General features: G+C 44.0%; 1 protein-coding gene across 1 annotated transcript; it reads left to right on the top strand.

Moving 5' to 3' along the window:
* The first annotated feature begins 824 nt into the window (after window positions 1-824).
* Window positions 825-21,458, top strand: CD9 (CD9 molecule). Its single transcript, XM_076345106.1, has 8 exons — window positions 825-993; window positions 12,256-12,358; window positions 15,375-15,472; window positions 16,670-16,744; window positions 17,705-17,797; window positions 18,381-18,470; window positions 20,336-20,419; window positions 21,118-21,458. Exons 1-8 carry the CDS (start codon window positions 928-930, stop codon window positions 21,181-21,183), a joined length of 675 nt encoding a protein of 224 aa, XP_076201221.1. The 5' UTR covers window positions 825-927; the 3' UTR covers window positions 21,184-21,458.
* The last annotated feature ends 245 nt before the right edge of the window (window positions 21,459-21,703 follow it).

Below are 21,703 nucleotides of genomic sequence, written 5' to 3'. Positions count from 1 at the left end.
TTATTTGCCTTTCAGTAAGTCTCTTCTGTTCTTTCTGTTCTGCTCGGGGTTTTTTTGACTCTCGATGACTGCTGAATTTCTAGTCACACTGTATTAAAGATAAATTAAGGTACAAGCCCTCAGTTTTCATTCCTGAGCTAACAGACTCAGAAGTTGAGTGCCGAACTTAAAATCAAAGGGAAATTCTTCACTGAAATTTAACGTGTTTTGTCTCACAACTGGGGTGACCTAAGGGCATGTGCACAACCAGTTACCGTGGATCAGTCGGCGGGCTGAAACTTACCCCACCTGATTTTTCTAAATTGCATGCTTATAACTTTGTACAGACATAGTTGAAAGATTAAAGCAGTTAAACTATGCTGTAAGTTTATCTTGTAGGGGAAAAAACCCGTTTAAGCTAGACGGATGCGTTGAAGTTAAACTAAGTCCATGCAAGAGCAGGCAAAGTATCGGCCGCACACAGCAGCAATCTATCCATTTTTTTGCACATTACACTGTTACAGCACCGAATTATTTCCCCCGGACGACGGCAAATGGGCGCGGGGACGCAGCATCCCCGCACCGAGAGCGAGGCCCGTGCCCGGGACGCGCGGGGCCGTGGGCGGAAGACAGCCCCCCCCCCCCCCCTCCGGGCTCCCCCGCGCCCCCCGCGCAGGCCCCGGCGGAGGGGGGAAGGGGGCCGCTCCCGGAGCGGGGCGGCGGCAGGTGCGGGGCGGCGGCGGGAGCAGGTCATTGGGCGGCCGGTCCGGGGCGCGGTCCGGAGGCGGAGAGGGGGCCGGGCAGGGGGCCGGGCAGCCGCGGGGAGGGGTGAGAGCGGGAGAGACCTGTGGAGAGCCGGATTTAAGGAGTGGCGCCGGGCAGAGGTATCCTAGCCGCGACCGTCCCTGCCGCCGTACGCCTGTCACTACCACCACCACCACCGCCGCCATGCCCGTCAAAGGAGGCACCAAGTGCATCAAGTACCTGCTCTTCGGCTTCAACTTCATTTTCTGGGTGAGGGACCCGCGCCGGGCCTCGGGGGACCTTCCGCTGCGGAGCCCGGGGCGCGGCGGGGCTTTGCCCCCTCGCTCGCTGACTGCCCGGCGGGGCTGACCGGGAGGGAGCCCACGGGAAGCGGGGTGGAGGGGTGTAAAGTGCCGGGAGCGGTGGTTTGCTTGTTTTTTGTTGTTTGCTTCTCTTTCTTACTTTTTTTTTTCCACCCCCACGCCGCCCGGGAGGAGAGGCGTGGTGCCCGGCCCTGCTCCCCCACCCTCCCTCACGCCGCGGGGGTTTCCCCCGCCGCTCCCGGGACGGGCGCGGTACCCGCCGCCCGGGCGGGGCGGCGGCAGCGGCGGCGTCTCCGCGCCCCTCTCCCTGCGGCCCGGCGGGGCGCCTCCTTCCCCGCGGGGCCCGGAGCCGCCTCGCCGAGGCGGGCGTGTCCCCGGCCGGTCGCGGAGGGGGAGCGGCGCCCCGTTACCTGTTGCGGCACTAAATGTGCTGCGTGCCATATACTCGGCAGGAGGTGTCTGAATAAGATACGTACCCGGCTCACTACTTTATTTTCTTTTTTTGGTTTGGTTTTTTTTTAGTAGGACCGTGGTGAGCATAAGGCAGACTGTGTGTCCTACCCGTTAACGCGTGCGGGGGATGCTAGGTGTTGAAGGTAGCTTATCCCCCTCCCTCGACAGTACATACAACGCTTGCCCAGAAACTCTCTCTGCGGGTTGTACTTCTCGGTAGCTTTTTCAGTGCGAATGTTGTAACGGGGCGGTGAGCCGATGCCGTGCAAGTTAGCGCTTGTGGTTGCGATCGTCGTGTACGTGAACTCATCTTGGTGGGAGCCCTCGGCCGAAGCTGTGGCTTCTGCCTCAGATCGTCTGGGCAGCGTCTGGTAAAGAAAATCCTAAAATAGTTTAATCTGTAGGAGCACACCACCACAAGTGGAAATTGTATCTCCAGTGCAGTTTCTGGCATGACTATCTTTGTTTGTCAGGCAGTGTCAGAAAGCATGGCTTAACTGAGAGGTTACGGCTGCTTCTAAAGCACTTGGGGCACGGACATCTGAATTTAGCATCGTCTGCCTTATGGAAAAGTACCCAGGGAATGCAGTACAACTGCCTGTGTGCCTAATCTATAGGTGTGAAGTGTGAGGCTAAAAAAAAAAATGAATTTTCTCTTGGCTGTCTGCTACAGTGGAGAAACGCGTGTGTGACTCCTTTTCACCCTCTGATGTGAAGAAATTTAAGTTGGAGCTGTGTGAAGAAACTACTTCTGGAGTCAGTTACAGTATTGCGCATGGGATGACTGGAGGATGCAATGCTAACTGATAAAGTACTTGTGATCTCTCAACTTTAAAAATGGGTTTCAGCAAAGTAAGAAAATGGAACTGGGCTGCAATTGAGGGAGCTTGTGCAGAGGAACTTCACAAGGGCATAGGAAAGCACATATTGCCACCTGAGACTCACCAGGAGGGTGAGGAGGGGGGGTCATATTCGGAGGGTTATAGCTGGTAAGAAGAAAAAGCCTAAAAAAAGCACTGGCTGAAACCTCTGGGTCAGCGAGGTGCTAAACCTCTTGTTGAAACAGGAGGAAATATTCATGGTTTGCTTTGTGATTTTTTTTTTTTTTTAAAGCTACAGACTTTGCACAAACTATTTTATAGTGCAAGAATGCTTGTTGTGGCAAAGGCATTGCCTCAAAGATGCTCTTAACATGTGTTGCCATTTTGCTCTCTAGGGTCCAGGGCTGAGAATAGGGAATGTCTTTTCACTTAGCTCAGGAGGCATCTGTTGCTTGGGGGTTTCATGGTAATAAAGTTCAGAAGCTTTACTTGCATCTTTGGGTGCCCAGTAAGCATGGATGCAGGCTTGACCTATTAACAGGGTGGAGGGGAGGAGGAGTGGTGGTGGGGAAGGGGGGCTGCACCACACATAGGCTTGTGCTGCTGCCCAGAGGAGCCATGAGGATGCAGCTCTTCGAGTAGCCTTCTCAGGGGATGGCTGTGCTCACTTAAACCCAGCTAGGATGCGGGGAAAAGAAGAGAAAGAAGAGTTAAAGGGAGATTAATGCTTCTTCCTTTTGGGGTGTCCTGATGGGTGGCTGGAAGCACCAAGAGACAGCAAATGCAAGCAGCTGGGGTTAGCCAGGGATAAGTGTGTTTGTAGACCAGCTGGAGTAGTCCTTGACTCTCAGGGTGCACTACATGTATCTGAGCCCTACCAAAACTGTCAAAGGGGAATTTCAAGTATGGTGTTAGTGAACATCATGTCCTCTATGGAGGAATAAAGTAGCAATCTCTTGGGTTATTTTAGGCTGTTGGGCCTCAATGAACAGTATAAAGAGAGTGTCTTGGGGCAGGCAGCACTAGAGGACAGGAACAACCCTAATAAGAAAGAAGGCTTTAATGTTTCTTATGGCATCGGAGATGTGAGAAGTCCATTAAGTAATGGAAGTAAATTGAGCGAAAATGTTGTGCCTGAGTGCAATTCTGTTCCTAAACTTGAAGGCACAATCAGACAATCTTGGCCTTGGACACCCCCCCCCCCCCCCCCAAGAGGAGGAACAAACCTTTCTTGCTTCTGAGTAGTCCATGGGTGTGGGTTTCTGTTGCCCAGGTGCTACTTGGAAATGGTGACAATGATGTAGTTAGATTCAGTGCACCTCCTCGAGCAAGAGAAGATAAAAGGTCCCATGAAGCTGTGATCAAGTTTACACAGTACCCCCTTTTTAAAATAAGTTGCCTCAGAAGGGCAGGTGTGGAGTTTAAATGGTCTGCAGCAAACCTGCAGGTATTTGTAGATTGCATGTTAGGTGGCATGTATTTGCCTCCATCAGAGACTTGAGTGAGGGCAAGAGGAAGCAGAAAGTGAAACAGCTGAGTATAGGAGGCTATTAAAACAAAAACTGGGGAACTCTCAAAAAGTTGAAGCTGTGTCCAAAGGAAGGAGATGAAGGTTCATAAATGCTGGCGGGTCAAATACAAAAATATAATAAGGCTAGCCAAAACAAAGCTTTAGGTATAACTTGCAAAAGCAAACCCACCTAACATGTCCCTCTTCAGACACATCAGGAACCAGGGAGTCCTTACAGACAGTAATCCATCCAGATGTAAAAGTGTGTTAGGAGTGATCTTCTGTGGGTCTTTTTCTTACTGCATGTGCTTGGGGAAGACCTTGGGGAAGTTCTCTGCAGTAACCTGTCTTTGAACTGACCTCTCAATGAAAAGGTGGTGAAACAACAGCAAATGCTGATTAGCAGCTTGCTAGGGTCACACAACAGTTATTTCAGAATTACAAATGCATTGTGATTAGGTAAAACCTCCTGCTCACCACCTACCTTGGTGCCAGAGGGCTGGAATGCAGTGAATTTGGGGCTGGGTTTTTTGTTTTATGTTATTCTAGGTTATGCAGAGAGTGGCACATGTGGTGCCTCTGGAACAGGCAGACAAGAAGATACTTTAAAAATAGTAAGTTGGTGTACACATGGAGATGTGACACTGTGGGAGAGAGAATGGCTACTGTAAGGGGAAGTCTGACTTCATGAAGCTGTTAACTTTGAAGCTTGAATCTTGGAGAGAGAGTGCTGGTTAGTGTTAGTTCACTTATTCAATGTCTCCTGGAAATCTCAAGGCTCTTAGGGAAACTAAGCAGTCCTGCAGTAAGATCCTGGCAGGGTTGAAATCGCTGACTGAGCGGAGGCAGGGCTGAGATGAGGTAGAGCGCGCTCACAGTGGAGAGAACCAGCAGACCTGGCATGCAGGAGCAAACTGCATGGTGGTCAATACAGTCCCACCTAATCTGGAAAAGCGTGTGAGGTAACACTTTGGTGCTTGAGTAGCATCCGTTATTTAGAGCAATGAAGATGGGTACATGCTGACATAGCAGGCTACATGACAAAGCAGAGCATGACATTTGCCAAAGGTAGGCATTGAGTAATGTGTGGGAGGCAGGAGCAGGAACCAGCCTGGAGTTATGAACTAGTTGGCTCAGGGACATCTGCTGCCAGAGGGATGAAATCTTGGGAGAAAAGGGTCTATGGTAGCTTCATGAAAGCATCAGGTGGGTGCTCAGCAGCAGCAGATGAAAATGAGTTTCAGAAGTGAAGGACCTAGAGAAGCAGAAAGATGGTGCCACTGCATAAATCCATGGTGTGCTGGTGTCTTGCAATGCTGTGGGCTGCTCTGGTCTCCTGCCTACCTTGAGAGGAACATAATGGAGCTTGGTGATGTTTGGGAAAGGAAGAGGAGGGTTTCTGCTATCAGAAACTGTTGAGTGAATTGGGATTCTTCAGCCTGGAAGCAGATTGGGGAAACATGCTAGAGGTCTGTAGGATCACAATTGGCCAGGTAATAGGTAGGACTTGACTGTATTGAAAGACTTGGTGGGCAAGAACTGAGGGGTACTGAGTCTGAGAAGAGGAAGTTTTGGAAAGGGTTGTGGTGATGCTTTCTTCCCAGCAGGTATTGTGGAGTATGCAGTTCAAGGTGTACCTAATGAATGCAGTGTTTGGCAGCCCTTGGTTAACTTTTCTTCTCCAAAGGTACTGTCTGTGTCTTTACATGTTGAGCACTTACAGGTTGTGCAAAGTGGGAGGTTAGTTCTGGGAAATGCTACTGTCTGCCCTGTTCTGATACCCTTCCTGAGGAGCCCCCTCGTAGGATGCTGTGCCAGATTGAGGGTAACTGGTCTTACGGCTTTTCTCCAGTTGCCTTTTCTCCAGGCATATATCTCTCTAGCATGATGTCCTCAAACTTTCAGGACTCCAAAGCTTTGGTTAAAATATGCTTGTGGCCTGAATGGTGGGTATGGGGACTTGTGGATGGTTGCTAGAAATGCTTGTCATGCCTCTGAAGTCTGATTTAAGCATTGCATGCATCTGTCTAACTTATAGGGAATGGTTTTTACTGTTGTGCTTAAGTAGATGAGTAAGTTAGGTGATTCAGTCACCTCTCAGGGCAGTGGCTGCATCTTGCCTTCAAGTATTGCTGCAAACACCAGGTTCCTTGCTGCTGTTGTGCTTCTTTGGTAGGGCTGGTGTACTCCCACCCGGGTTTGCCTATAGCCCTTCTGTCTCAGAGTTACTGGCCCTGGCATCTTTGGTATGGTCTGTAATGAAAGCTGTACCAGTTTAGCTCTTTGCAAGTTTGGGGTTTGAATTGGGGTTGGTGAGGGAGGTGTTGAGGCTGATACAGAAGTAATACAAAGATTTCTTTCAATGAAGCCAACTCGAGCTTGGCAAGAGGTCAATGGAAACATCAGATTATGTGCTTCACACCTAAGTGGTCTTACCAAATCTGGTTTTGAACAACCTTGGTGCAAGCACATGCTTGATTACCTTCAGTTGTGTAATGAGTGACTGCCTCTAGCTGAGCTCCCTTAACTTGCTGAGTTTGCTGAGGCTTGTTGGCCCTGGTGACAAAGTGTTTTCCTAGTAAAACTGTTGGCTCCTCTGAGCAGCTCAGTGCATGTTGGGTGAGTGCCTGGCATGGCCACACATACAGAGCGTGTGCCTGCATGTTCTTCCCCTGGCTTTCTGCTGCTGAACAACAGCAAGGGCTTGCATCACTAAACTTAAATGCTGGGTTTTTCCCTTGTGAATTTTGTGGAATACAAAAACATCTGCTGCTATTTGTAATTTAATGTATTATAGGCAAAGAAGTGCTGTAGCATACAGTCAAGAGTTCATGTTGAGTCTTTGAGCAATTACTTCTTGCTCCTTTACACTATAAGGCAACTGTCTTGTCTGGGCTCTCCACTCTTCGGAGTGTTTTGTGTTATATAAACAAATGCATTTGTCTATAGGAGTGCCTGCTGAAGTAAGATTAGGCCTGCAGGGCTCTTCTTTCTGTAACTTGAAGATACCTGTGACTTTGTTCTGAGCCATAATCTTATCTGCTTGTGCTGCACCAGGAACAGCCAGTAGCAATTTGGTGCTCTGACTTCTGCAGAGTCTTCCCTTGCTCAAGTGGACAAGAGGACTTGCTGGATGGGCAGGGAAATATGTGTGTATGTATATATGCACACACATACAAAAGGAACAGAAATTAGTTGCTTCTGCTTTCTGTAGTCAACTGATTTAGTTGCTGACTGCAGCATGTGAATCAATGCTGCTTGGACTCAGCTGAATGTATTTAACTCTGGTAAGTGCTGTAAAGTCAGGAATGGAGTTGGAGGATGTTGCCTTGAGAAACTTGATGTGAAGCTAGTTGTACTTAGAGTTTTTAGAAGTCCTACCTCCTATTTGCAATTTAAATTGCAAATATAGTAGACTGGCTTCTGAATAGGAACTTGTATGAAATGGGCACTAGTCTTGGCGGTGGTTCAGGAATTCTGTAATGCTGCTCCTACTGTACGGGAGCACTGTTTCATAGCAGTAAATGCTGTGACATTAAATTAGCCCACAACATTCTTGAAACTAGCTTAAGCAGAAAGAAAATACTTCCTTTCCAATCTACTTCTTTCAAAGGAGTTTGGAAATAGCTGCAGTTTCTTATAACTGCTAGCACTCATTGCACATCTGTTAGGAAAGCTTTTTTCCCCAGAAGTTTGAAAACCTGTGCTGTTGTGGATAACACTAATCCTGTAATTAAGGGTTTAGAGTGATGTTGAGCCTCATCTGTACTTACTGTTCATGGGTTTTTATTTATAGAGTACCAGTGGGTAACAGGACAGAAACAGACAGTTCATTACTGCTCATAATGCTCCCAATTTCTTTGCCTGTGTACTTTACAATGTTATATATCTGGTGCTGTCTTCATTCATATGCTATCTTGCACAGTGAGGGAAAAGTTGTTTGTTTTATGTAGAGGAAGATCTAAGTCAGATTTTTAGCTGGAAGTTTTTACCTGTTTATGAGGTGAAGAGAAGTTAGTGGCTCTTTCAGTGTACTCTTGGCACACCCTGGGTAAAACCTATGTAAGGAACAGTCATGTAGAGCCTGACATACTCTTACTTCAAGAAAAAAATCAGTATTCTGTTAGATGCAATTACTGAGCTGACAACACTGAAAGTAGTATTTATTTTTGACCGAATCTACCATATTTCCACATATTGACTTACCTTCTGCTAGAGGTAATGCCATGAACTTGATAAAGTTGCATGTAAGCTTGGCCTGAATGTGCTAAAATAGCAGAACCTATAGCTTCCTGTACAAAGGCTTTTTTTACAGCCTTTGATCCATATATCAGGAGTTCTTGCAGTGTCTTATTTCTTCTCTATTCCTGCCTCCATCCTGTGGAAGTGGAGGAAGTGTTAGTAGTAACCTGGTGTGGATGCTTGTGGGGGGGGGGTGTCCCCCTCCTAAGCTTTATCTGCCAGCTATAAGGACTCGATAACTGCTTGGACCTTGAGCTCCTTGAGAGGTGGTTCTGTCTGTGGAAAGGTAAGATGCTGTAATGTGTCTGCAGCAAGTGGGGTGCTCAGTTGGGGATTGTGGTTTCTCAAGATGGATCAAGGTTAGAAAGGACTGAACAAAATAGTCCTTTCAAAATAGCGGTTAAACCTAAAATAAACTTTCCAGCTTCCCAAAGTAGTGTCATGCATTTCTGTATCATGGGATATGTTAACAAAAACTGGAATTTCTAGTTTGAAAAGCTCAAGCTCTTAATGTGTGTTTACACCAGTATCATTAAATCTAATGATTCCCTGTGCAAGACTTCTGCTAGGAGACCATATCTGTGAAACCTCAGGTGTTAAAGGAAAAAAAATACAGTGGAAATTACTTGATAGCATGCCTCAGTGCTGAATGCTCCAAGTTCATGCTGAAGTTAGCCAAGTATGGCGAGGGGAAGAAGGCAGAGTGTTCTGTATGGCTTCTGCCTCCAGGATAGATGGGTTGTTTCTCATCCCAAGTATATAGTGACTGTCCTCTGCAATGGTACAGATTCTTTGTCAGTTATCTCTTGTCACGTGGAAGGCTAAAAGAAAGCAGGGTATGGAAGATAAATACTGGGACACACCCTTAAATATGCTCAGAGGCAAAACCATGTAGTTTGCAAGGGGGAGACCAGAGCAATGGAAAGGGCTGACTTTGGAGAAGGCGCTTGTCAGAGTGTGGGGGTGGGAGGAGGGAAGTCCTGGACAGGAGGCTCACTAGAGAAGGTGCAGGGCTGTGTAAGAAAGGAGGACAGACTAAAAAAAAGTTGTTTTTCCTGTTGCAACAGGCAGAAAGATGCATGCAGGAGTAGAGCCTTTGAGGCAATGGGAGCATGTTGGCATGTGATGGCATAACACCAGTGAGCCGAGGTGGCTGTGTACCAGCCTCTGGTGTGCCAGATTGGTCTGAGATGCTGCCAAGTGCAGCGGGTGCCTGTGGGCTGTGCTTGCCTCTTTCTCTGAGGTCGGTGTTGGTGTCCTAGTCTCTTGTTGTTTTGATTGAAAACTTGAAGTTTCAGATTACTTTCTTGCCTTCTGCTTTAAAACTGCCTTTTTTAGTTCAGTGGTCATTGTGGGTAGGAAGAGCACAAACTGAGAACACAAGCCTCCTTTCCTTAAGAAACCCAGACAAAACGTCTTTCTCTTGAAAGAAGGAACTGCAATTTTTCCAGTCCATCACGGAGAGAATTACCACTTTATTTAATACTACAATTTTTTAGTGATCTGGAGCAGTACACTGACATCAAGTATTATCACTATTCTGTGATCCCATAATAAGTCTCTTGCCTCCCTGTGATAACTTTTTTCACAGGATGACTGCTTTCCCAAAGAGAAAACATAACACTTCACCCTTCCCCCCACCACCCAGAGTGAAGTATGTCTTTTAAAAGGAGCCATATTAAGTATGTCAGCTCTTCCTAATGTTAACCAACCAGTTTGTTTCTCGAAGAGATCATTAACTGAGCCTTCTGCTTTGCTTGGACTTGTAAGATTATCTACATGGTTGTAGTATGGCTTAGAGCTTCTTTACAATTTGAATAGTCTGGCCCTAAAGGTCTGCTGGGGGATCAGCTCTGGGTTTTAGTTGTAGTCCTTTGCTGTGCCCTGCTCACTTTGCAGCACTGTCCTGAGCTCTACTCAAACACTGAGGCTTGTCAAAACACAAACATAGGTAGGTGCAGACAGCTGGGTGTGTTTAGGCTTGTGGCTTTGCAATTCATGAGTTCCTAGCAAAACAAGCAGAGGCTCTAGGTTTCTTCTCCTAATGCTCCAGATCTGGATGCCTATAAAAGCTGAAGACTGACACAGGAAAGTGAGTCTCAAACAGTATTATTAAATACTGGGTGAATTAACTGTAGGCTAGAATTGGTGTGTGTTTTTTTCCATCACGAAGCCCTTCTGGTTTTTGAACTGAGACACTGAAGTGAGATGAGATTGCAAAGGCTTTAAGTGATGCTGTAGCAGTGAGCGCAGGTAGAGCAGCAACCCTTCTTGCACCTCTCCCTTCCCCTGGGGTGCTGCTGCGGCACAATAAATTGAAATAATAATGCTGTTGTAACATACTGTGTACTACCAAGGTTCTTCGGTGTAACTTAAGTTATTTTGTCAGCATAGCCCTAACAAGGAAAGCAGTAGGTATGTGCAGGCTTTGTTCTTGCTGTGTGCTTTGTGAGTAAGCCTGTGCCTACGCACCTGTGACACGAACAAAGTCTCTTTTGCATAGGTCTGGAAACCTCCATTTGGGTTTGGCTCTTTACGCATTGCGTATCACTTCATCTTTTTACCAGCTAAAACCCTGCGGCTCCTCTTTGAGGGAGGCTTGGGAGTCAGGTGCCTGCCATACAAGAAACACTGGTTTTTCTGGCATGGCTGGCCTCTTGCTTTTCTTCACTGATACCGGAGCCTTTTAGCGCTTCAGTTAGATGCTTTCTGCTGAGAAGCTACAAGGGATATACCTTCCCTTAAACCCTTGCTTAGCTCCATCCTCTTTGTCCTGTGTGAATCTTCAAAGCTTTCCTTATTTTTTTGGAAGAGCAAGCCTAGGAGGCTAGCAAAGACAGCCACAGGCAGCAAAGCTGTGCCTGCCTTCAGTGCACGCAAGCACTCCTGTAGCAGGGAGAAGGGGCTCTTGGGCTCCCGGTGGGGAAAGCGTGGGGCTGGGGGAGTTGAGCTTGGTGTCAGGTGCTTTCTGTGGGAATTCCTTCCATATTCTCACTGAAAATTAACACTTTAAAGTAAACATTTTCCAGTTTCTTGGAGGCTAATCAAGAATGTTGTTCCCTTCTAGAAGGAACTTCTTATCAGAGATAAGGCTTTGTTTTTCTTTTTCATGCATGCTTAGCCTAACCAAAGCTTCAGACTTCCTAAGCTTATTGCTCACTCTTAAGCTTAAATTTTTAATGTCTGCAATGTGTGGTATTTCTGTCCTCATCTCACTTTTGTAGAGTTTTTTTGATAGCTAAATGGCCTTCAAGGAGAGAAGGAAGAGCTGAGAAGCACACTCCAGCTCTGTAGTTTGTCCTGGTTTCTTTTCTGGTTTTGCATGCAAAACAACCCTGGGTGTTTTGGGTTGGTGAGGTGGTGAGGATTCAGTCTGTTCAAAGCAAACTGTTAGCATTTGCCTTACCAGAGTGCAATTCCCTCTTTCTTGCAACTCTTCTCTGATGCCTTCTGCCAGATGTTTCATCCAGAAGCAGCAAGTGTTTGTGTGTATAGATTAGCAAAGACAGGCACTGATGTTAAAAGGAACCTGGAGGCACACAGAGACAATAATATGATAAAACTAAATATTATCTAAAATTTGTGTTGTTCCAGATCAGCACACAGCAATGTTGCTATTTCAGCAGCCTCTATTTTCCTCTTACTGTCAGTGTGGTGACTTAATGGATTGGTTTTATCCTTTTTTGCAAGAAAGAGCATTCTTTCTAAACTCTATATTGCAGTACACTGAACTCTTATCAGTCTGTTAAATATCCTAAAACTTCTAGCTGGCCTTACAAGGTGCTTTTTCTTGTGATACACTTGTCTTTCAGTGTGAAGATTTAAGATCACTAAGCCATGCAATGTCATTACAGTCACCCAGAATAAAACAGTGGGTGGAGCGGTCAGTGGAAATACTGACACTTGGCACTTTGGTAAACCTCGGTTATTTTCAGTAAAGAACAAGAATGGCATTGTTCTTGTGTGGTGTAGTTTAATATGTAAATGCATCTGTCAATGAGATGCCTCATGTCAGGAACTAAGTTTGTCCTTGTTTTGGTATCGCCATCCTCTTATGCTAGTTCTTTGTCACCACCTCTTTAAATAACAGAGCTGTATCCTGTGTTTACTTCTGATGTTGTTACTAATGCAAGGGTGAATGTATTAATTGGTATTATTTAACAAGGCTTACTTGTTCTTACAGCTTGCAGGGACAGCAGTTCTTGCAATTGGACTATGGCTTCGGTTTGATTCGCAGACCAAAAGCATCTTTGAACTGGAATCCAACAACACAACGTTTTACACGGGTAAGCTAGGAGATGGCTCGGGATGATAGATCATACTTTTGCACCCTGATTTCCAGACTGCTTAGAAACTTTCATCCTCCTCGAAGGCTACAGACAAAATGGCCCTGAACAGTGGGTGGAGAGCAGCTTCCCCTGGCTGGTGCAGGGGGCCAGCCTCTGTTGTGAGCTCTCGTGCAGACAGCAGCAGTGTCATACTAGCAGTATCTTGGCCTCTTATGCATTGTATATCACTTCATCTTTTTCCTAGTTTAAACCCTGCAGTTCCTCTTTGGGTGCTGTTGGGTAAGTGTTTTGTTACCAGGGGCTTCTGGTAGACAATAACTAATTTTTCCCCTAACGTGACCAACCTAAGCTACCCAAAACCACAAGTCTATTGCCTCATTTCTCAGAAGGATCATATGTACTACTGTCTAACTCTTACAGCCCTATGTATGCTAATTTATACTGAATATAATGGAAGGGATGCACAAATATCTTGGTCTATATGAGCAACTATTACAGGCAACCTAGATCAATGTTGCTTTAGTTAGGCCAGGTGGAAGTTACTCCTTGATATATTCTGTTCTGCAAGATGAGCAATTAGGGGACAAACATGCATGTTTTCAGTTCGCCATTCTAATGTTGTAGGAGTTCCTAACTGAATCCGATTTTGTCCTAACTGTAAGATCTTGATCTCTACAGTCACTTTTAGGCTTGGACAGAGGAACACATGCTTCTTTGGAGGTTGTCACCTGTAGGTGGTCCAACCCTTTTTGAAACCAAGTAGCTGTGTTTGAAGACCTCTAACAACTGGGAAGAAAGCAAGTTCAAATATGTACCTTTCTTACATATGTACCTGTCATCTTTGATTTGGATTTGGACAGTCCTTATACATACATATTTCACATCCCTGTAGCACCTGGATTTGCTGTGTCCTGTATGGTATTGCTTGTTAGCCATCCACAGCATGGTTCATAGAATCATTAAGGTTGGAAAAGACCTCGAAGGTCATCAAGTCCAACCATCAACCCAACACCACCATGCCCACTAAACCATGTCCCTAAGCACCTCATCTACACGTCTTTTAAATACCTCCAGGGATGGTGACTCAACCACTTCCCTGGGCAGCCTGTTCCAATGTTTAGCCACCCTTTCAGTAAAGAAATCTAGGTTAGGTTGGTCTGTCTCTTGCCAAGAAAACTGGCTGTTGTGGTGAGCTACTCAACCTGTCGCAACACCCAAACTGGTGTCTAAAGGGTCAGTAAAGACCATGTAAGGCATGCTGGGAGGTGCAACTCACATTGCAGCCTTATAGTACCAGGGTAGCCCGTGCCTACAGGAAGTACTGTTAGGAATGATGAGTTAGGCTTGTTAGAGACTGTAGTTGGAAACGTTGAAATGCTTGTGCAGTCATGAAGAGGCCACAGGCATGCAGATGGCTTATCTGTGAGAAAGCTTGTATTTCACCCTTGATATGCTGGCATGGTAGCAAACTGGGGGGGCTCTTGCAGCTGCCAGGAAGATTTCAGTATGCTTTTACTGGACCTTGGAAAGGGAAAAGAACTCTAAACTTCGCTGTTGAGCTGAATGTTTAAAAGTCTTATTTGGGGTAGTCTAAAACAATTCTTCAACCTCCTAAAACATACAAGTTTTATGATGTGATACTTAAGCTACTGGCTGAATGCAGCCAGTGAAATCTACTTGAAATCTCTGTAGATTAAACTGAGTTTTAAAAAGAAGTTTAATAGGAATTACTATTTTAACAGTTTTTCTGGGAGTAGTTACTGACTGCAGTTTCCAATAGGAAATTGAAAGAATCTGTCGATTTGCACCTAGTAACAAAGCAGGTTACCTCAAAAGCTTTCTATATTACTGAAATAAGAGGTTCTGATGGGCTCTTTTTTCCAAAATGGAAAAAGTTTAAGCTGGGTTAAAAAAAATTGGTGCCAGAATTTCCTGCTGATAAGAAATGTCAGGCTTGCTTAAGCATATATAAGTGATTAAGTAGATGTTTATTTTGGCAGCTAATCTTACCAGTTTACATCTAGAAAATATCATTTGCAAATGCTTATGTATGGCTTTCTTTAAATAGTATTGATTGGGTCTCTGAAGGCCAGAACTGTATTTTTGTCTATATTGATAGAAATGTCATACTAATTCTATGTGCTTTGTGCTGATTCTGTCTCATGTTTCACCACCCCAATAATACTTCCTTGCCATCCTTTGGGAGTTATTTTGCTTGCTGTGTCTTGCTGCTTTCACCAGCTAGCAGCTGTAATGCTTAAGCTTAGGAGGAGATCGGGCATAAATGGAGTCTTCTAGCCCAGAAATGTTTGCCCTCTACAACACACTCACTACCTAAATTCTGGGTAGAATAGTCTACAGGCTCAGCCACTGGGTTGATACGGTTTGAAGAAGTATCTACTTTTGTAAAAGCTGAAAATGCTGAGTTTCTTGTAGTTAGAGGCTGTCAAGTTAGGCAGCTGAAGCGTAGACTTCTACCACCGTGACTGGTGGAATAATTCAGTGTTTCCTGATGGAAAAGCAGGGTAGGAAACCATTTAAAGTCTTACGACAGATGATTATGATGCCTTTTAATACCCATTGTCCTAGAGGTAGCATGCTTCAAGAATTCTCAGATGTTGATAAATCACTAGTTCCAGCTGTCTCTAACTGCAACACACTCTTCATCTGAAGATAAGTTGATAACTCTGGCTCTGAGCCAGTTTTAAAATGTGTCCTACACTTTGTCTTAGATGGCTTTACCTTGCCCGTTTTCCAAAACTTGTGAAACTCTGGTAGTTGTACACATTAATAATTATAAGTTGAAGTTTTTATTTATCAATACATTTCCCCATGAGTTTTGAGATGTGTTTGCTTTGAAAATTAAGCACAGCCCTCTTTTTGCTTGGAACACCTCAGTAAAGAAACTTAAACCTCGGCAAAAGCTATAAATGCTATTTGTGGAGCAACTAATTTTATACCTTGCTGCTGAGGTCTCAACTAGCCTGTATACATGTCTCTTTCTCCTCCCTAGGAGTTTACATCCTTATTGGAGCTGGTGCACTTATGATGCTGGTTGGTTTCTTGGGATGCTGTGGTGCATTGCAGGAATCTCAATGTATGCTTGGCCTGGTAAGTGTTCAGAGTAGTCTTTAAATTTTAGCAGTGCAATGAGAAAGCAAGGAAAATATTACTGTGCAGTTAAAGGGCAGCAGATGTTGATTGTTTTGGCTCCACAATATTTAAACTCATGGTCACCTACATAATGCTTAAATGTTAAACATAGCTTTCATTTCTGGCCCTAAACCCAAATGTCCATGTTGTATTTGAACATGGGACAACTTCAGGAGTTAGTGACATATTCAGACATTGAGGTATCAAGACTGGGAGTATGTGTGAACACAGAACTAAAAAGCTGATAGGAGTAATGCTGTTTATTAAACAGTTTGTCCTGAACTCTGAAGGCTGTGTGATCTTTAATCTTGGAGACCAGAACTGTGGTATTTGATCCTTGAAACAAGCCTTTACTGTTCATAATCACAGGATGAGCTCTTCTAGTTGACAACTGTTCTGCAAGCCAATTATTGGAGAGCAACCTCATTGTTTTCAGACTGGAGGGACCAGTAGAGCTTACTGGGTTCATGCACATCTGTACACTTGTGGAACTACTCATCCAAATAACCAGAAGACTTAGTTAATAAAAGACTACTACTGTAGCTGGTGAAAGAACAATTCCCCTTCTGTGTCATGCAAGAAGTTAATTTCATATATTTTTTTTTTTTTGCAAAATGATGCCTCTAGCCCTTTGTAATCCTGAACATCTCTTTAAAGTGCCTTTAAAAGGTAGTGGTGTTTTTGACCTAGTAGTCAAACACAGAGATGACACTTTTCCTATTTTATGGGATACACAACAAAGAAGTGACCATTAGCTCTCTGGGAGTTGGTGGCAAGCTAGGTATTAAGTAATGACTCCTAAAGCAGTAGGAGTGACAAACCAGTGAAAAGAATTGGTGTCAGCTGTTGTGATGTGTCTGAGTGACCTGGACAACTTCAAAGTCTGAGTTAACAGATTATTGCTTTTAATTAACACTGATCAAAAAGGAGGACTTCTGTTTGGAAAACACTGCCAGGCTTTCCAACGCTCCTGGGAAGATGTGCTGACTGGGTGTCCTCTTTCTCAGTCTTACCAGTGTTTCAGACCTCCAACTGGAACCTGGTTGAGTGATGGTTCCCACAAGGCTGGACTCTGGGGACTGGATAAGCTTGCAGTATATGTGTGATGCTGTTTTGTGGTGCTGTGGTCTTAATGATGTGGTCTTTCTTTTCTAGTTCTTCTTCTTCCTTTTCGTGATTTTTGCCCTTGAAATTGCTGCTGCAATCTGGGGATTTGCCAATAAAGAAAAGGTAGGTTGCTCTTAAAAGTTGGCAGGGTCATGGGATGCTGGCACAGGTTGCCCAGAGAAGTTGTGGATGCCCCATCCTTGGAAGTATTCAAAGTCAGGTTGGATGGGGCTTTGAGCAACCTGATGTAGTCAAAGATGTCCCTGCCCATGGCAGGGGGGTTGGAGCTAGAGGATCTTTAAAGGTCCCTTCTGACCCAAACCATTCTGTGACTGTGCCCACAGAAAGTTGACAGTCTACTGAAATCTATACCAGTACTAGTCAAATCCTAATTACCCAGGGAATTTGGGGGAGAGGAAGAAGATGCATTCTAGCAGAACAATACAAGAAATTAAACTCTAATATTGTTAAAAATAAGGCTGTAGCAGAGAAGCCAGAATCCAAGATGCTGTTGCATGCTAGAGATGCCCTCCAGGCGGTACCTGGCTGAGCTGTGAAGCAAAGCAGGCCATCAGTGAAGCTTTACCATTTCTAGATATGAGCTGGGTCAACTGTGGGCTGAATGTTTCTGCATCTAAAACATGACTGATCTGGGCTGTCCCCTCACAAGCAGTCAAGATTCTGTATTGTTTCAAAATAAGGCGCTTGGTGATCAGGGTTGCTTTTCTGCTTGTATTATACAACAGGGGAATGTAGCAACTTCTGGGGTACAGAAATGAATAGGGAATACTTTTGTGTAACCAGTGGGCAGACTTGGTTCTCTCATTCCTAGAAGCTCAGAGCTTTGGAAGGGAAACTGAATCTTATCTGTTTAGGTGTGGCTTTTAAGGTGAGTGTACCAGTTAGGCTCACCTGTTTGGGGTGAGAAATGCTGTCCACCTTCTTTCCACCCTGTATTTCTACATGTCAAAAGGACTGGTATTGTAGGTTGCAGAATTTTTAATGACTTACTCAAAACAAGTTTTCTGTACCTCAATATTAAGGTAAGACAGTAATACACCACAACTCTTTGCTGTCCTGTAGGTTATTGAAGAGTTAAAGGATTTCTACACGGAAACCTATGGAAAGAGATCTCAACCAGCTGCCAGAGAGACCCTGAAAGCATTTCAGTTAGCTGTAAGTACATGATTACACTTAAACTAGACAGTAATGCAGCTTGTTCACACTGTTCTCCATGTCATCCAGTCCTGTGTACAAGTCTAGTACCTTATTAACTAGAAGAAACCAAAGGATTATTAGTAACAAATTGCAGAGAAGATCTTTTTGTATAGTATCAGTCAATTCAGTATGCCTTTTTGTCCTTCTGAACCTCTGAAATGCATAGAACTAGTTCTTGTTTTCCTAAACAAACTCAGTAGCAAGCTGAGAAACTCTAGATCTGTGGTATTGATCTAGAGGCACCATAGTATACATATTTGCATGTCTACGAGGAGTTCATCTTTGTCTGTAAAGAGTACAAGCTGTCACTAAAATTAGCGTGTGTACTTGAGATCTAGCTCTTCCTTTCAGAAGCTTGTCCTTTAATGCAATAAAGGCTTTTTAAAATTAGGTTTATAGCAGTCATGTTGGCAGGACTTCTAAGCAAATTTGCATAAGGTCTGTAATAAAACCTAATATAATCTTATTTCTCCTTTTACCAAATACAGAGCAAAAATAAAGATTACTTAACCTGGTTCTCTTTTCCTGTTTTCTCTTGTAGCTAGACTGCTGTGGTCTTACAGGAGTTCTTGAGCAGCAGTTCATGGACACCTGTCCGAAGAAGACCATGCTCGAGTCACTTTCTGCAGTGGTAAAGCATGACTTAATTCACCAACAGCTCTGCCCTATGAGTAGAATGAGAAACATGTTTTTGAATAAACCCTTCCAGTCCATGGGAAATTCCCATGTCGCACTTACTTAGCAACCTATCTCTATAATCAGTCTGGTTGTGGAAAAATCAATGTACTGTTACTGTGGAAAGAACAAGCAGGAAATCTGAACTTGCACAGGAAATGCGTGGTCTGTGTCACTAGACTCACTGGTGTGATGGACAGCATAAGGCCAAAATGTCCCCTTAAAAAAAAAAAAGCTAGAGAGCTCTGTTCTCCTGGTTCCTCCTGTTGCCAGAGCACCTTCCTGGTGCTGCACTGGGACCTGTGGCCTCCCCTCTTGGTTAGGGAGAAGTAGAGCATGGGGTGGGAGCAGGTCTGAAGTTTTAGCAAGGAAAAGGAGAGGGGGGGTAATGAATTGGTGGCCTGTTTAGGTGAGTATATCACTGTGAAGTCAACCCTCTGAATCAGATTCCCCCACTGAAATACTGCTGCAAATGTGCCTGTATGCCACAGATAAAGGAGAGGCATCTTGTATAGTTCTTAACTACCCCTTTTTCTTACAACTGTCTTGTACTCCTGCTTCATGCTCCAAGACAGCCTGTATGAGTCTTTCCATAGGAAATAAGGTTCTTATGATGTAGGAATTCAATTAATGACTTGATTTTTTTTTTTCACATTACTTGTGCTCTTCCTTTCACTACAGATGATTTTGTGCCTTTAAATATCTGACCACATGAGACATTTCAATCTGTATTTAGACTATATCATTAGTCCTGTCCATACAATCTGCTATGAGTTAGACCATATGGGAGTAGCTGAGACAGCATGCAGGTTTTGTTTGCTTTTATTCTGCTAAGTGTATGTTAACTTCATCTGAATTAATCTTGTGATGTGTTTATGGCCTAGTCCCAACTGTAGAAAAACAGTAGACTGCAAAATTAAATGGATGTAATAGTGTGGCTGATCTTTGTACCTCTAAGAAGCAGTGCTGTATTGATATTCTGAATTAACTGATTAATTCTTGCCAGTATATCCCTTTAATCCTCAATTCGGTCTCTCCTTCTGGACTGGATAAGGAACAACTAAAGAGAAACAGTAGTTTTCAGCAGCTTACTGTAGTCTGCTGCTGGAATAAGTAGGGCAGGAGTTGGGATGAGATTTTGACCTGCTATCAGGCTCTTAAAGATTTATACCTCTGTAAAAGTTCCTTGTTCTTTTTCTTGGCTACCATGTGTCTTTGCTGGGGAAAGGACTGTACTTAAGTTTTTCTTTAGTTGCAATGGTAACTCGTTGTCCTGGGAGTGTCAAACTGGCACCTCTGTGAATCTACCCATAGCTTAGTATGCATGCAGCTCAAAAAATCCTGCCATTCCCATGCGGCATGTGTTCATAAGGTGTTTGCAAAATTACAATACCAATTGGAAATACCGAGTGGCTTCAAATCTATTTTGAGAAGGGCTGAGCAATACAGCAACTTAAATGCTGACAGCCATTAGTAACAAGCCAAGTCTGGTACAACTGCTGTGGGTCCTGATCTACCTGATCAACTGCAGGTGTTGAGAAGGGAATTGTGCTGTAGCCAAGGTGCAGTTAAGAGGCTTATATACTTGAAGAGTAGATTTTAAACTTCTCCAAGTTCTGTGTTGAAATATCCCTGTCTCTCTTTAAAGATGTGAAAATAAAGGCCAGTTCAAAGCAGCTTTCAAAAGATGAGTCTTCATCTCTAGTGCAAGCAGACTTGGTCAAAGGTGTAGCATCAATTAGCAGACTTGAGCTCAAACAAGCAAGCAGAAACAAACCTTTCATATGTATGAAACACTAATGAACAGTCTGTTCTTTTCAGTCGTGCCCTGTTGCCATTGATGATGTCTTCAAATCAAAATTGAATGTGATTGGAGCAGTTGGCCTTGGCATTGCTGTAATAATGGTGAGTTTCCAGATGATTTAGAGGGTAGCTGTATGGCCAAAGGATACTTTCAGCAGAAGTCTGAATAGTGCTTGGCATGGCAGTCTACAAGGCCATTCCACTAATGACAAGTACTGGCAGGATCAGGGTGTGTGCTGTGGGGCCCCGAGGCAGTGCAGAGGGTGGGGTGTCTTGAACCTCCCTGCTTCTGCTTTGGGTTAGGATCTGCCTCCTTGTAGTTCTAGCAGTGGTGAAGTTGTATCAGTAGTGCGTGTATATATAGGGTGAAGATGTATTGGTCATGTTGCCAGCCCACTTCTTAATCCTAATGCCTCTTGGGGATCCTTGCTTTTCTTTCCTTTATGACAATTAAAGACTTTGCTAGAGAACTGAAATAACAGTGCTAGTACAGAAGCTTGTACTTTTTTGTTTGACTTCTCTGGAGGAAAGCATGATACGGATGCAAATATGCTGGAATGATCAAAGATTTCTTAGGAGATACGACAGTGGTTTATAGCTGATCTATTTTGAAGTATTGAGGGTGAAGGGGATTCATGAGAATGGACTGAAATTTGGGGGTGGAGGGGCAGGGACATGAACTGCAGAATAAAGTGTTAATATGGCCTCTGGGCCAGGAAGAGCAGCTGTGCTTGTCCCCATGTTGATAGAAGAATGTGCTTTGGTCCCCCCGACTTCTAATGCATTTGCTTTCTTTACAGGTTTTCGGCATGATATTCAGTATGGTTCTCTGCTGTGCTATCCGCAAAAACAGAGAAATGGTCTAAGAGCTAAAAACCCAAGACTGCTGCACTATAAAATCTTTGTCATTAACTTTAGCGTTCTGAAAGCATTTCTAAAAAGTTATATATTTGTTACCTTTTTAATGCTTTATTTGGTACTGATGTAGGTTTGCTTTTTATGTTAATAGGTTAAAATGATAAAGGTATATCTGACTCAAGACAAATATTGTACATAAAATATTTGACTTTCTTGAAACTTATGTAATTTGGATGTAATTTATGTTTGAGACAATTTGATACTTAATAAAGAGTAAGATGTATGTTTGTGGGGGAGAGGAGATTTTACTATGCTTATTAATCATACTGTTTGATGCATAGCATGGAGTTGAATTTGCATAACATGTTAAGTGTTAAATCACTAGACTTTAGTATAAAGCAGGAAGTAACTCCTATGCCAATACCATATTTGAAAAGAATTCCAAGGAATGGAAAAGATGACTGTCAGAGCATGTTAGGGAAGGGATTGTCATTCCTCCTTTCCTTGGTGTGTGTGAACAAAAGCAGT

The sequence above is a fragment of the Aptenodytes patagonicus genome, chromosome 1 (assembly GCF_965638725.1).
Source record: "Aptenodytes patagonicus chromosome 1, bAptPat1.pri.cur, whole genome shotgun sequence".
NCBI lineage: Eukaryota > Metazoa > Chordata > Aves > Sphenisciformes > Spheniscidae > Aptenodytes > Aptenodytes patagonicus.
The sequence above is the reverse complement of the archived record's forward strand: the minus strand, read 5'-3'. Positions and strand labels throughout refer to the sequence as shown.